Raw genomic sequence first — 16,072 nt, forward strand, 5'->3', positions numbered from 1 at the left:
GATCTTGTTCCTCCCTGCTTGTTTAAGTAGTGCATCGTAGTTGTGTTATCCGTTCTTATTAACACTGACGACCCTCTTATCCTTGGTAGGAAAGCTAGTAATGCGAAGTTAACTGCCTTTAGTTCTAGCAGGTTTATGTGTAATTGCTGCTCGTGTAACTTCCAACACCCGCTGGCTAGAAGGTCTTGAAGAAACGCTCCCCATCCTTGTAGGGAGGCATCTGTAGTCACTATCAATGGGGCTGGTGTTGTAAGGAATGAAAGACCTTGTGAGACATTCCGCTCCTGTCTCCACCATGTTGCTGCCTGAAACATGCCCAGTGTTACCTGGACTACATCCTCGAAGGATCCCTCCGCTTGACGCCATTTTAGATCTAGCTGCTCTTGCAATTGGCGCATTCTTAACCTGCAGTGAGGTACAAGGGGAATGCAAGATGACATTGTTCCAAGTAACAATTTGTACTTGCGTACTGAAACACACTTTCTTTTTATAAAGTCTTGGAAGAGAGACACAATTTTCAGCTGTCTGTCTTTGGAGGGAAACGCCTGGCTTCTCTCTGTATCCAGTATTGCTCCCAAAAAGGTGATATGTTTTATTGGTCGACGGGATGATTTTTCCTCGTGTAGAGTCAGACCTAGCTTAGCAAACAAGTCTATGCAAGCCTTTGTTGACGCTCTGGCTAGTGCTGCTGATGTTGCCTTGACTAACCAGTCGTCGAGGTAAGGAAATACTTGGTGTTTTTGTTTCCTTAAAACAGCCGCCACTGGAGCCAGGCATTTTGTGAACACTCTTGGAGCTGATTTCAGGCCGAATGGCAGTACCTTGAATTGGTAATGTCCTCCGGCTACCATGAACCGAAGGTACAGCCTGTGTGAAGGATGGATGGGGACGTGAAAGTACGCATCCTGTAGGTCTAAAGTGGTGATATGATCCCCTGGGTTCAATAGTATAAGGATGTCCTGAAGAGAAACCATTCTGAAAGACTGCTTTTTGAGATAGGTGTTTAGGGATCGGAGATCCAGAATGGGACACCATTGGAGGATGTTTTTCTGGACTAGAAAAAAATGGGAATTAAAACCCACGGCACCGGTTCTATTGCTCCCTTTTGGAGCATTGTCCGAATCTCCTTCTGGATTTGATGCAAATGATTGACCTTCTGATGCATCGGTGGCATACAAGGAGGTGTCTCTTGCCAATTCCGAAAATAATAAGCACTCTTTCCACCCAGGGGAGCATGCAATCTCCGTAGAGACAGTGTAGCCGGAACTTGAAGGTTGTTATTGTCGTCGGATGTGGTCTTTCCCCTGTCGACCTCCTTTGCCTTTTGGAGTTGATTTTGTAAAACCTTTTGATTGTCGCTGCTGAAACTGCTGACGGTAGGGCTGAGATGAGGTGGAGTAAGAGGAATATCTCCCCTGCGGATATCCTCCTCTGTAAGATGTCTGGCCTCTACCCCTAGAGCCTCGAAAAGGAACCTTTCTGTATTGTAGAGTTCCTAATGCCTTAGCAGTATCAGTATCTTTTTTGATACTTTGTAGCGTGTCATCTACAGGTTTGCCAAACAAATCTTCACCGGTAAAAGAAAGATCCAAGATCTTATTCTGGACCTCTGGTCTAAACGCCGTCGCTCTTAACCACCCTTGTCTGTGCAGTACCGCTGCTCCTCTTAGAGACCTGAAAGCTGTAGTTGCTATATCCATAGCGCAATCTAGGACCTTTGCCGAAGTCCTCTCCCCCCTCTTGTAGAATTTTCCTGTCTTCTTGCCTCTTCGCTTCCGGCACATGGTCAATGTATGGCGAAAGGTCACACCACATTTGCCTGTCGTACCTTCCCAGAATAGCCGGGGCATTTGCAGCTTTTACTAGTAGAGCCGACAGAGGAGAATCTCTTTCCCGCGTTGTCCAGCCTCCTACCTTTTCCGTCTGGGGGTGCTGTAATCGGAGCGGACGGATTTCTTGACTTTTGTTGCGCTGCTTGTGTAATAACAGAGTCCGGTTTGGAATGACCCAAAAGACAAGCTAGAGCGTCCGCAGGTGCTATATATTTTTTGTCTAGCATGGCGAGCACCGGAGTCACTGTAGCTGGTGTTTCCATGACCTTTAGACCTTCCTCCCAAATAGGACTTACAATCGGCAAGGACCGAACAGACCTACGATAGGGTTCCTTGAAGTCATATAGGAAACATTCAGCTTTATCCTCCACCATGGTGAGTGCGAATCATTTAGTGGCCCTCTCCTCTGAAATTCACCAATGTCCTCTGGCGGAGAATCCACAGGTTTTGATGTAGGAAACGAAGGTGAAGGAATGAGATAATCGTCCCACTCTTTGCTAGGGTCCGTAATCTCCCCTTCTTCTTGGTCATCATCTGTGGTATCTGGATCTTGCTGAGATCTTGGTGGTGGAGATTTAGGAAGAGGCTCTGGCAAGATCTCACGCCTACATACTTGTGTACATGGCACAGAGCGTGGTCGAGGCGTAACCTCGGGAATTTCCTTAGAGGTCTGAGGTACAGGATATCTTCTCCTATAATCCTCTAACATGAATTGTAGATCTTTCAATAACAAAGATGGCACACTTGTCATCTCCTCGTGATGTTCCTGGTGGTAGTGTTGCTGTTGGGAACGATCCTGAAATCCTTCATACTCATCCTGCGAGTCCTCCTCTTGGTATTTCACCCGTAACTGAGATGGGCTACTAGCAGATCCAAAAGGACCACCATCATCTTCGTCCTCAGAATCCTCTTCTTCGAGAAGATGTGAAGGAACTAATGAGGACACCTTACTTGGAGATGTATTTTCCGGTGTGATTGTTCTTTTCCAGGGCAAAATCCGCTTTTCCGGGGTTTTTTCCCTCGTCGTCGCTGCCGTTCACATCATCAACGTTGTAGTCACTGTCGTCGTTAACAGTCCCGTGGTCGTTGCCATCGTCAACGATGTGATCGTAGCCATGGTCGTCGTCAACGCCGCCGTCGAAGGGCTCGTCGTCAACACGGTCGTAGACTGTGGAAATTGTCGACGGTGATAAAGCCTTAGAAACAGTCTTTACCTCAGGTTTTGTTGACGACTATGCCATGTCCGTTGACAATGATGTCATTTTCCTCGTCGACGCTCCCGTCGACGATGTAGATTTTTTCTCTTTTGCCTCAGAAGGTGTGGAGGATGGCTTTTTGATAGTAATCTTGACCCTGGGAGGAGATTTTGAAGGCTCTGAGGTAGTTTTCTTCACATGTTTCACCTCTGAAGCATGACCCTTCTTCTCCTTAGTTTTTTCTGAAGGAGATTTTGAGGGACTGTGCCCGGAAGACCATGAAGTGGTCTTTTTAGGGGCCTTCTCGTGTCTCTCACCCGAGGTATGAGCCTGAGTAGATCTGTTCCTTTTTTGAGATCTCCTAGACTAAGATGACTCCTCACTATCACTTTTTTTGGTTTTTTTAAAAACATATTTTATTGACTTTAAATCAGCAGATTAACGGCAACAGCATCTACTTCCCTTCGCATCATCAAATACATCTTCATTTTCATTCCTAACTAAAACCCCTGGCCCCTCCCCCCCATGTGGCAATTGGTGTGGGTATATTCCAAATATACATATCATAACATAACAACGGCTACAGGGACAATAATTATAACACAATGTACCACACCTACACATCACATGGATGTTCTTTACTTTTCAATCTTCCTCCCCTTTCTGTAGTTCCTGCAGAGCCTGCACCAACACCTCCCAGGCCCGGGCCATTTCTAGAACTTTTTCGTTGGCCGTACGCTTGGCCTGTCGAAGCCTAATGGAGCTCTCACTACTTGCCCATTTACATAACTCTGTTCTCCATCTCTTATTCGATGGCCCTTCTTTCGACTTCCAGTGCCAGGTAATTTCCCTTTTTGGTAAGGATAAGCCGAAGTCGATGAATTTACTAGTAATTTTGTTTTTGGCCGTGTGTGGAAACCAATGCAGCAGGCCCACTGCCATGTCAAAGTTCAGATGCCTATCCGTAACCTCATTGAGGACTTCCCCTACCTCCGCCCAATATCGGCCTAAGGCCGGACAGCTCCAGAGCTTATGTTCCAACTCTACGCCCTGCTCAAGGCACCTAGGGCACGCCGCATCATGGATCCGAAAATATTTCCTAATCTTCCCAGGAGTCAGATACGCACGGTGCAAAATAAAAAAATTGGACTTGTTGAAAGCGCGCGTTTCTACTTCCCTTCCACGTCCTCCGCATGATGTGGCCCCATGCCGCATCAGGTATCGGCCTGCCTATGCCCCCCTCCCATTTCTGTTTTAAACCAACTAGTGGTCGGAGTCCCTCGTGCAGCATCCTAGACTGAAGACAAGTCACTGCCTTAAAGGTTCCCGCTGCCATCACAACATATTGCCAAGCCATAGTCGTCACCGGTTCCGTCTGTTCCCCCTTCCAATGTTTCTGAAGTGCTGCTGTTACCGCCGCATGCAGCAGAAAGCTGCCATCTGGGAGACCATATGTAGGAGAGTAGGGTCTGCTATCCTATGGTCACCCCAAATTTTTGCTTTTTGCTTCACTGGTTTATGACTTTATGTGGTTGTGGGCCTGCTAATCAGACCCACAGCCTGCTGATCTCTCTCTAAATTACAGTCAATGCACCCTAGGTGCATTACGAATTGGAACTGGTTCACCTTATTGGCCCCTGTAACAGTGTACCCTAGGTACCCAGGGCATAGGTGTTTCCAAGACCTACCAGGGGCTGCAGCATGTATTGTGCCACCCCTGGCCTGGCCTCCATATTTGACACAACTGGCTGATTACTCAGCTGGGGTTAGTTGGTGTAATCACCTCTTACTTAGGTATAGTATCCCTATATCTAACCTTAAACTGGACTCATATGTTCCTATCAGCCACTCCTATGGAAGGCCTCTTTAATCCTGGAGGCAGAGTGCTTGGAAATATGTGAGATGGTGCTCTAGCATGAGCTGAGCCTGTCTGCAGCTGTCGGGAACCACTCCCTTAGCTGTTCCGGGATATTGCCATACCATATACTCTTAAGTGCATTATAATCCTCGCGGTTATATGCTATCTTTGGTTTGGCTTTATCAAAACATGTCGAGTATGGTGTCATACGAATTGGAATACTAGCCCCTCGACAGTTCTGTCGACGGGGATAGCATTCCACCCTTCTAGAGGGACATGACATGTGTGTAGCCTTAACCCCGGTTAAAGTTAACCAGAGCCTCAGCATCACAAAATGGATGCTGCCACCACAGACACAAGTCTGACCTCCTGCTGCTGGGAGTCCTTCCAGCGAGGGAGGCTTGGACAAAGGGTTTCCTGCCTTGGGAGGTGCGAGCACCACCCCAGACAGGGTTTTGTGTATTGGGTAGGACAGGGCTGAATAGATTGAGACATGCCCGGGGCACACAAGGTGTCCCCGTGCATCAGCCAGTCCAAACCGGTCCTGGGACTTTCCAGACCCAGGGCTGGTGAGGAGCTGGACAAAGGAAAGGGGGTGTAACCGCCCCCTTTCCTGGTCCCACCCAGAGGAGGGACCTAGTAGGTGATCCACCCCTCAGATTGGGAATAAGAGTGGGAGCAGTGCCATTGCACAGCAAATCATCCTGAAATCAACTTTACACGAAGAAGACGACTGGACTTCGACATTCTACTGCACAGAAGACTGAAGAGAATCTCCCTTGTGGCCTAGGAGTGGCCACCCTGTGAAAGCAGGTACCAACCAGCGAATCGACGTCTGCTTTGCCGCCGCCTCCCGCCGGAGCCCGAGCCCAGAGCCTGACAAGACTTAGACTCCCAGACTTCTCACAGCCCGATCCACAGTCCCTGCAAAGAAGGGACCCGTGGAGGCACCGAGAGACGTGGGACCAGACTTCTCACAGCCCGATCCACAGTCCCTGCAAAGCAGGGACCCGTGGAGGCACCGAGAGACGTGGGACCGGACATCTTGGAAGACACCCGAAGAGCTGACTGCGCAGCATCAGAGGCATCCTCGACGTTGTGCTTTGGGGACTGAGAACCCCCACCACCGAGCAGCCCTTGCACAGAAGATCAGCCCCCCAGCATCTCCAGGGTCTGCGTGGGGCCCTTTTGCATTGTGCCACTCGACGCGCCATCCCGGCCACTAGCCACGTGGTCAGCGGCCATCTTGGCGACGAAACCGAAGAACTACACTGCGGGTCTGGTTGCTCCAGACTTGCCCTAGCTCCTGTAAAAAGGAGCACCCGTTCTGACCTTGCTGGTCAGAGTAACAAGCCTTTTTCGACTCCTGCGTGGCTTGCATTAGCCAAGGCCTGTTTGCTTCAATCAAGTTGCCGACACCGCCAACAGCGAGAAGCCTGCGTGGGACAGCTCGTGACCGACTCCTGGACGTCCTCGACCCCCGGTGTCCACGTGCCTGCAGAGAGAAGCTACACCTCAACGCCTGTTTGCACCCGACATCACCAGGTTCCAATCTGGTTCCACGGTAGTCACTGGCTAGTGACTTTGAACATTGTCCCCTCTGCTTTCAGGTCTTCAAATCTTCAGATCCACCCTTGGATCCACCGGAACTCTTCACATCGAGCCGCCTGCAGCATCTTCAGCTCCAAGCACCATCGACCAGTGTGACGAAACCCGACACTACTTCGACCCTGTGCACCCGCTTCCTGTGGGTGAGGTAAATCAGCAACGCCGGTGTTCCTACACTGGTACCCACCTCTAGGGCCTGTGTCTCAAGTTTCAGCTTTCTAGGTCACTCAGAATGTTCCGAACTAACTAACTTTCTAACTTTTACGCACCATAGACTTTGTATTGGTGAGTGCGTGCACTTTAAACACTGCACCCGAGTCCCGCGGGCCTTTCCCGACTTAGTCACTGCTAGTTCCGAACAGCTCCAGCGATTCCCAAACCCTAGGCCTGTTTTCTTTTAGAGTGGTATCTCTTATACCACTTTCTTAGTATATGGTTTAGGTGGCCCCTAGGGCTCATCCATATTGTGCAACTTTTGTGTATTTTAAACGGTCTTGTGTTTAACGCTTGTGCTTCTGTGCTCATAAAGAGTCCAGGGGATATTTGTAGTTAATAAATCTATATATATATTTTCAATATATATCTGTGTGGTGTCCTTTCATTTGGTATTCAAGGGGGTTGTGTATGGTAATACAGCTGGCTTCACATGCCTTTCAGAGTTTAGCCTAAGACTGCTTTGTCCACGTTACCACTAGGATAACTGGTCTATAAGGTTGACTTACAACCAATCATCATAAGAGTTGTTTGGACTGATACAAGGTGGTTCCAGAATTGGAAACATCATATATCAGGCCAACTTCTCACACCATACCTCTCCTGCAGGGCCTGAAATGGAATCAGCCCCCCGTCCTCATACAAGTCTCCCGCCACTTGGAGCCCCAGCTGTTCCCACTCCATGAGGGGTGACCAGTCCCCACCGTGTGGCAGAGCCGTCAGCATCCCCAACGGGATTTCCGGAGCATATGGGTGTGCCACCCCGGCTCTACGCTGGCTCCTGTCCCAACAGAGCTTCAGGGTTTTCTCTTCCAGCGTCAAGTCTCTTAAATTAAGCTTTTGTTGTAGGATTATGTACGAGAGGATATGCCTCTGTATCCCTGTGCCTCGCATGTGTTCCGGACCCCTGAACTCCAGTGCAACATTTTGTGTAAGTACCTGCAGCTGGGCCGCCAAATAGTAAAGCTCGAGGTCAGGAACGGCCATCCCGTCCTCAGCCTTGGGACGCATCAGTGCTACCCTCCTGCGTCTACTTCCCCACAAAAAGCGAATTATCCGTGAACGTAGTTCCTTAAACATGCGTGGGGGGACCCATATGGGCAGAGTCCGGAAATAATAAAGCAATCTAGTTAGGGCCACCATTTTAAGGAGGGCAACCATCCCCACAACCGAGAGAGGGAGTGTTGACCAGAACGCCATGCTTCCTTTCAGGGCACCAATACAACGCCCTATATTACCTTCCAGCATGTCTGTGGCGTCATGATAGATTTGGACCCCCAAATATGTGAGACATGTCGGCTCCCACGACATTGTTCCAAGCATCAGTGGAGGCTGTGCACACTGTCTCAACGGGAAGAGGCATGTCTTACGCCAGTTCACCCTCAGGCCCGATAGGGCAGACTCCTCATTATCACTTGAGGAGATCTCCTTCCTGGCTTTCACCTTCTGAAGCCAAAGTAATAGTCTTCCCTCACGATCCCTCAAGGTTTTATTGGAGAAGGTACAAAATACCTTACAATCCTTCGCCTGATGGTCTCGATAAAGGCAGGAAATGCAGTCTTTATGAGGGTCATCTTTATAGAGCCTTTTCTCATAGCAGGTGGCATAAGCTCTAAAAAGTCCTTTTTTCTCTTTGTCAGCCAAGGTAGTAGAAGAAGGAACTTCAAATAAACCAATCTGGAAAATGAGACAACCTCAAATCCCAGTCAAAGTGAGTAGAACTGAAGAGTTTGAGCAGAGCACAAAGGAGACTCCTTAGCACAACGTGCGGTAGAAAATCTAAGGATCAAGAGGTTCTCTCAGGAGGGTTCTAGCGGGTGAGGAGCTCTGATTAGTTCAGGGAAAAGTTTGGTCCTTTTTACATAACAAGGGTTATGGGTTGTAAAATGGAAATGGGCCTAGGCCTCTATCAGTTTGCTACACTGCTAATCATTGCTTTTTTATGTACCGGAGACTCCCGTCTCGATGACTGGGAATGATTCAGGCATGTGAATCTATGAAAGCTCCAATACTGGAGTAACTGTCTACTCAGTAACACTGGGGACAAAGGCTTTTAGAGCCATCTGAATCGCTATGAGCTCCACACATTTATGTGTAGCGCTTGATGATGACAGGACCAAGAACCCAGAACCTTCATGTCCTTCATATGCAAGGCCATTCCTGTGAGTGGTGCATCTGTGCTGATAGTCACTTATGGGATTGAGACAAAAAAATATCTGCCCTTGAGGAGATTCTTTGTGCCTCACCATTGGAGTGATTGATAGACCCTGGGCAGAACCAACACTAAATCCTCTAAACTGCCCCCTGCTTGTGACCAATGAGATGCTAGACACTCCTGGAAGGGGTGCATGTGGAGCTTGGCATGAAGAACTATTGCTATACAGGAGCCATCATGCCCAAAAGACGTTTGACTGTTCTGACTGGCAGGTGACGATGTGACTGAAAAAGAAACGTTGGTTCAGGAGTTTGAGAACCGTCGGTAAGTCCTCTTTTTGCAGCATTGGTATTACATTCTGTAGTGTCTCCATGTGAAAGTGTTTCGACAGAAGGTCACAATTGATATGTAAGTATTGAGAGGGTCCAGGTCAGGAACAGGCTTGAGTGTCTCGTCTTTTTTGTGTATTAAAAAGAATAGGGAATATACTTCCTTCCCGTGATGACCGAGTGGAAAAGGCTCTATGGCACCTTTTAGCAAGGGAGCTTTTATCTCCACTTTGAGATGGTAAAGATGCTGCGTGTTGAGGGTCTGTCTGCGTGTAGTAATGTTTGGGGTGGAGGACACTTCCAGGCAGTATCCACGATGGATAGAACCCACTGGTCTGATATCTCTGGCCACAGTTGGTGAAATTACTGAAGCCGCTCCCCCCCCCCCTCACCCAAGTGGTGTGTGTCCAGGTGGAATGTGTTGAGTCGTTGTTTCCCCTACCTCTGCCCCTCAGGATACCACGCTTGAAGCCTCCTCTGTAGTAACCTTTACCCCTTGCTGGTGAAATGTTTGATACTGCTTTTGATACGTCTGTGTCGGAGGTGGTGGTCTTGGAGGCCCCTTTGCCCTGACATCTAAAAAAAGACTGCGGACGTGGAGCAGTGGATTGCAGTGCCCCCATGGATTTCGCACTCTCCGTATCCTTTCTTATTTTCACTAACTGGGAGTCTACATCTAGGCAGAAGAAATGTTTGTCAGCAAATGGGACATTAAGCAAGTGTTGTTGCACTTCAGGGTTGAACTCGGGAGATGGGTAACCAGACATGCCTGTGCAGAAGGATTGAGGAGTTTATTTCTCTGGCTGCGGTGTCTGCACCATCTAGGACGCAGTGTATAGTTGCATTTGAAATTTGCCTACCCTTAGTGACTGATTCAGCTCTACTTTTATACTGATCTAGGAGATGCCATAACAACTCTTCAATGTCATCCCAAGTGGCCCGTTATATCAAGATAGAAACACACTGAATTGGCTATGCGCCAATGATTGCATGGCCCACTACAACCCGCTTTCATGAGGCATTTATGAGCTTGCTTCACTTATCAGGAGGAGCCATGTCTCCAGTACTCTGGGAGGCAGCCCTCTTCCTTGCAGTTGTTACAACCAGTGAGTCATCGGTCTGGCATTCCCTGATATAAAGTGGGTCAGTAGGGGAATGCGTGGTGTTAGTACCATAGATTTTATAGGGTCTTTGAACTACTCTGTGTAGACTTTCAGCACAGACCGTATCATTGGTAAGTATTGAACAAAGCATTCTGTCTTGGAGAGTGTCTCGATTAAGAAGTTGGCTTCCTCCTTTGTAGTATATATCTGCACTTTATGGCATCCAGCCGCACGCTGAATGACACTATGTTAGGAGAAAGTATTGTCAGGCGGTGATGCTTTAGCTGGGACTAGCACCTCAAAGTCTCGGTCTGGCAGTACTACGTCTTATGGGCCCCAAAGTTCTGAACTTCGGGAGGGGCTCCCTGTGAGTCTTTGTCATGAGTAAAATGGCTAGGGCTACCTTTGTCTGCCTCGTCTGAATGTGTGAATGAAAGCAACACGAATTGTGGAGATGGTGTAGCGTCATGCGGCATAGGACTACTGTGGCCTTACTCTCCATACACTTCTTTAGAACAGGCTGTAGTAGTTCAATGTCCAGCCTTTTTGGTTTCTGGGCCCGTTAGGGCAAATTACCCATTAGCTCCTGAAGGTTTTCAAAAACATTCCCCTTCATATCCTCAGTGGTTTTTTGTTTTACGTTTCTTGGGCACCATGTCCTTATCAGTCTTTCTATTCCTGTGCTTTACTAGAGTGAGATGTCAATGCCAATGGTTTGCTTCGGAGTGAACGTATGGCTCTGCTCCGATGGTTTCCTTGGAGTCAACGTACGGCTCTGCTTCGACTGGGTATGCTGCGTAGACGACATAAGTTTGGTCAGTTCCGAAGGCTTTTGTAGACCCCAAAGGAGCGCGAGGTATCGAATGTTTAGTAATCACCATAGGCTGCCAAGCATAGATGGCTTTGTCAGTGCCATAGGCTGCACAAGCTTCAAAGGCTTGGTCTACATTGAATGCTGCTGCTGCAGCTGTGAGGGCTGTGTGTCCTCTTCGTGTCTATCCATGTGGCTTGGAGCCCGATCAGGATCAAGCACAATCTCATCCTATCTCAGCTCCAAGTCACCCACTGTATCAGCCAGAACCAAGACTGTGGTGCACCAAGGCGATGATGAAAGGGCCGAGGGAGTAGTCTTTTGTATGTGTGGAGTTCTGGGGACCTTGGGTGCTTGCAGCTCTTGGCGTGGTCTTTGTTAGGGTCCCCGATTCAGATGTTGTCTCGCCTTCCACAAGTTCTACAGCTGACATCATCGACTTGTCGAGGTCTTCTTCCGCATGTTGGCTGGAGTCATCGCAAGCGACATAATGAAGACTGCACAAGATGGCACCCCCCTCTATGGGAACATACTCTTCCTCCTTCTCACCGATCACTAGCTGCGGCTCCTCATTTGCAGAGTATTCAGCCTCCGCCACCATCTCCATGGTATGAGCTAGATTTTGATTGTGTCTGGGGTATAAGGTTTCCTTATTCTTGTACAGGCCGCAGGAAGCGTAGTCCTGGTTTGTTGTGCTCCGGCGCCTAACAGAGGTTGCAAACATAGTGCTGCTCGGAGTATGCGTATTTTGCTTCGCATCTAGAGCACTTTTTTACCTTCCATCACCCGGAGCTTAATTCGTGGCAGAACCTGGAAGAGGGCCCACGTGTTGAAGGCAACCCAAACAGAATGGTCGCTGAAAACTTGAATCAGGCGGCTGAGGATGACAAGTTAGAGTTGGATTCCTAGGACAGAAAACTGTGGTATCTTCATATCTTTAAACAAAGGGAGTTGACAGAGTTCACACCGGTTTCTTCCTTTCATTGACTTTTCTCCTGTTTTGAGTCAGTTTGGGTACAAGCCCGGAATCGTGGTCCGCCCTTAATCACATGCAAAAGTAAACACTCAAGAAGATCGGGCAATACCTCACCCCAATACCGGACGCACAGTGTTAATTAAAGCATAACTCTGATGCCATAAGTTCATACTGTTTCATCATTATTTATTTCAGTTTTATCCAAAGTTTCCAGATTTTCCATCGTTGGTCCTCTTGTCACATGAGAGGCGTCTTACGTTCTTCACCATATCCTAAAAGCTGCAGACATGCCAATCCAGGCCTTATACTGTAGCACGGAGTTTACATAAGTAATGCTCATAAGTTAGTCCTGGTAACCCAATGCATTTCGGGCCTATTCCTGGCCCTTCGTCAGGGGTGCTCTACAATTTAAAAACATGATTGTGAGACCGTGTATTTAAACCAATTCAACATGTTAATAACTGCACAAAACTTTTGCTACCTCTGCCTTGCATCTTTTCACCATAATCTACATCTTTCCGCTAACCATAGCCAAAAGGCTACCACAAAGTCGATGCACAAGTCCACCTCTCAATGAGAAATGATGTAAACTCCATGCTACAGTATAAGGCCTGGATAGGCATGTCTGCCGCTTTTAGGATATAGCGAAAAAAATAAGACGCCTCTCATGAGAAAAGATGACAAACAATGGAAAATGTGGACACTTTGGATGAAACTGTAATAAATAATGATGAAACAGTATGAACTTATGGGTTTAGAAAGAAACAAGGGGACCCAATAGGTAGTTAATGACCTTGGGTAGCAATTTGAGTAACAACAGTGGTCCTTAAAAAAACTTTATAGAGCATTCAGATAAAATATAGCCCACAAAAAGTACTATATTAAATAGTGTCCAGCCGGACACAGAATTTAATCAATGGAGTATATAAAGGAGTTTTTTTTAAACAACAAACAATACAGTGGGATACAATCCTGTATCCAGTACAAGAGAACAAAACAAATAAACAAAAGGTATTTCAGGCAACAAAGAAGAAGGATGCTTCTGGTCAATGATAATACACAAATGAGCTATCCAAAATAGTTAACACACTGATAGAACACAATGGTTGACTGTGTAACTATATAGGGGGTCAACGGCGTTTCGATCCCTTTGAACGGGTAATGGGCTCATCATCAGGACTGCATGTATCACATGTCTGAATAATTTATAACTGCCTTGATGGCAAAGTAGCGTGTACAATCACACGATCTATTGGGCACACACGGTACCGTAGTTCCGGTCGAAATGGAACAGCGGGTTCGAGGTAATTATGCCGCAGGATCGATGATCCACATGGGCGGGCGTCTGAGAAGGACTATGCCTTACTACCGGCGAGCGTGGCCGATGTTTGCTGTCACAATGGCGCCAGCAGTCCGATTGCTGTCAAACTCCTTTATATACTCCATTGATTAAATTCTGTGTCCAGCTGGACACTATTGAATATAGTAATTATTGTGGGCTATATTTTATCTGAATGCTCTATAAAGTTTTTTTAAGGACCACTGTTGTTACACGAACAGTATGAACTTATGGCATCAGAGTTATGCTTTAATTAACGCTGTCGTCCGGTATTGGGGTGAGGTATCGCCCCATCTTCTTGAGTATCTTCATATCTTTGCCTTGCTTTCTCTCCTTAGTTATATGTCCCCTGCTGCTCTGCCAGTGTGTCTATGATGTGATTAGAATTCTGATGGGTGCCTGGTTGAGTGACTGTCAGTTGGATTGCGTGGACTGATCAGCAAGAATGCTGCTTCCGGTGGGGTTTCCTTACTACCATCTTTACCTGTAACCGGAGACTACTATCTTAAGAATAAACCTTATCTTGTTATCACCTTACTACTGGCTACCCTGCATCTTCATTTACTACCAAAACACTGTGAGTCAATTGCACTTCCGCCAGCTGTGAAGGCATCGAAGATGAACAGAGCTCCGGCGCAAGTCATCCGAACATAATAGCAGAAAAACAACGGAACAGTTAAACATGCCCATTCTCTCGAAGAGGAGGAGACTTGACATCAAGTCAGCAATAAATGAGTTCTATGGGGAAAAAGAAAGTTGTAGAGTCTGAGCCCAACACTAGATGGTACGGTCCAAAATGAAATGGAGGAAGTACATGGAGACCTTATAATTACCTAAGATTGAACAGATAAAAGTCATGGCAGATCTACAAACCACTGCAATTAGCTACGGAGGGAGTTCAACGCAGCTATATAATCACTGTGCGAGGAAGTGGAGGGAGTGTATAGTAGACATGCAATATTCTGTGTAACATAAATAAGGGAACTTGAGGTAGATAGGTCACCTGAGAGATAGAGCTGATGAAGCTTATGATAAACTAGTGCAGCGTCCCTGGCACTTGTCTTTGCCTCATCCTGGAGTTCGGCTTTCTCGCGATGCCCTGGGGTACGTCGCAGCAGCCATCGTACAATCCCCAGCCTCTGCAGGCTGTAGCGGATCACATTCCAGCAAAGACTGCAGCCCAGGTCAAAGCCGGAGGTTGGCAAGGTACGTCCAAGGACAGACAGACAGGTCTGTAAGTTCATGGTGGCTGCAGCAAAATCCTCCTGTGTCAAAGAAAAGATAAAAACAGAACAGTTACTTCTGAAGATTTCAACTGCAAATCTCTAAAGTCAGCAATGTATCTCATCTCAATAAATATTTTCTGAAATGTTCCGCTCTGAAAAGCAGCTTCAGTCATGGTTATCACAAATTTGATTCATCAATAGCAAGACGAACATATATTGGGACTGCCTTACCCTTGCTAGGTCGAGGTCTGCCTGCTTACGATGCCGCCAGAACTTGACAGAAGACTGGGAGTGGAGCCGGGTGACTGGTTCGCCGTGGATAAGAAGCTTGATGAAAACGCTCAGGACAATGACCCCGTTCACCAACCACAGGACTAGGGTTGGGATCATCCAGTCCAGCCAGCCACCAGCAATACCTGGAAAATAATGTAGGCTTAAATTTAGTCCACACTAAATTACATTTTATGTCAAAGAATACAAAAACCCAACATTCAGTGAAACTCCTTGCTGCAAAGAGCATCTGCCCATCAGCAGGCATCACATCCCACAGCCTGCAGAACTAGGATCCCCAATGTACCTGAGACCTCAAACCCCAGCATAGTCCTTCCCGAGCTGTGAAGCACTGCCCGTTCCGACTGCTGCGTCTCTCCACCCTGCAGGAGCGAGGTCAGTGGGTTGAAGGAAAGGCAGAGGAATGTCAGGGCGCAAAGCAGCATCCGTGACCGGTCCAGCATGCCAAGTGCAGAGGACTCGTCTGGCTCATCCTTCATCTGGAGAAAGAACAAGAAGTGGACCGTAAACGGAGGTAAACACTAAAAGAAGCCAACATCAGAAAGTCCTCTGTGGTTTACTGCCTGGCTGTCCAGGGACAATTCAGCCAATTATTCTGAATATATAGTAGATATGGATGGCCCCGCAATCTCTTCTCCACAATTGCTTCATTCTTTCACCAACTGAATCCCATACTGATTGAGTTTGCTTATTTGCACCTTGTACTTTGTACAACGTTTCTGTACTGTATGTAATTTAGGTCTCGGTCGTCTGGATGACATCAGGTATGCTTTTTTAAACTTTTATTTTTTTTAAAATGTCTTAATGAAATGTACCGCTGTATGATATGTTCACTTTTATGGCATTAAGTTGTCAAATAAAGCATTCTTGACTGACTGACTGAATCCCATACTGCTATTACGTAATACATAGGTAAACTCACAAGGTTCCACCCAACTAAAATTCTCACCCTAATATCAACTATAAATGCAGTGTTTAAATTTGCGAACCTCTACTTACAGTCACTAAGGAAAATAAAAAGCTTTCTATCCCCAAATCAATTAAGAACAGCAGCTTTCAATTGAAGATCTCTTGACGTGACCGTTATAATGTCATCCTAACATAAATTCTGCTCTCTTCACTTGCACTGATCAAG

General features: G+C 47.1%; 1 protein-coding gene across 1 annotated transcript in view; it reads right to left on the reverse strand.

The window, feature by feature from the left end:
* SREBF2 (sterol regulatory element binding transcription factor 2) overlaps nucleotides 1–16,072 on the reverse strand; it is a 350,039-nt gene that overhangs the window by 213,053 nt on the left and 120,914 nt on the right. Inside the window, exons 8-10 of the mRNA XM_086963475.1 lie at nucleotides 15,224–15,416; nucleotides 14,878–15,062; nucleotides 14,424–14,685 (exon numbers count right to left, since the gene is read on the reverse strand). Of these exons, the coding sequence (XP_086819601.1) occupies nucleotides 14,424–14,685; nucleotides 14,878–15,062; nucleotides 15,224–15,416 (640 nt within the window). The remainder of the gene's footprint in view (nucleotides 1–14,423; nucleotides 14,686–14,877; nucleotides 15,063–15,223; nucleotides 15,417–16,072) is intronic.

Source organism: Lissotriton vulgaris, chromosome 1_1 (genome assembly GCF_964263255.1).
Source record: "Lissotriton vulgaris chromosome 1_1, aLisVul1.2, whole genome shotgun sequence".
NCBI classification, from domain to species: domain Eukaryota; kingdom Metazoa; phylum Chordata; class Amphibia; order Caudata; family Salamandridae; genus Lissotriton; species Lissotriton vulgaris.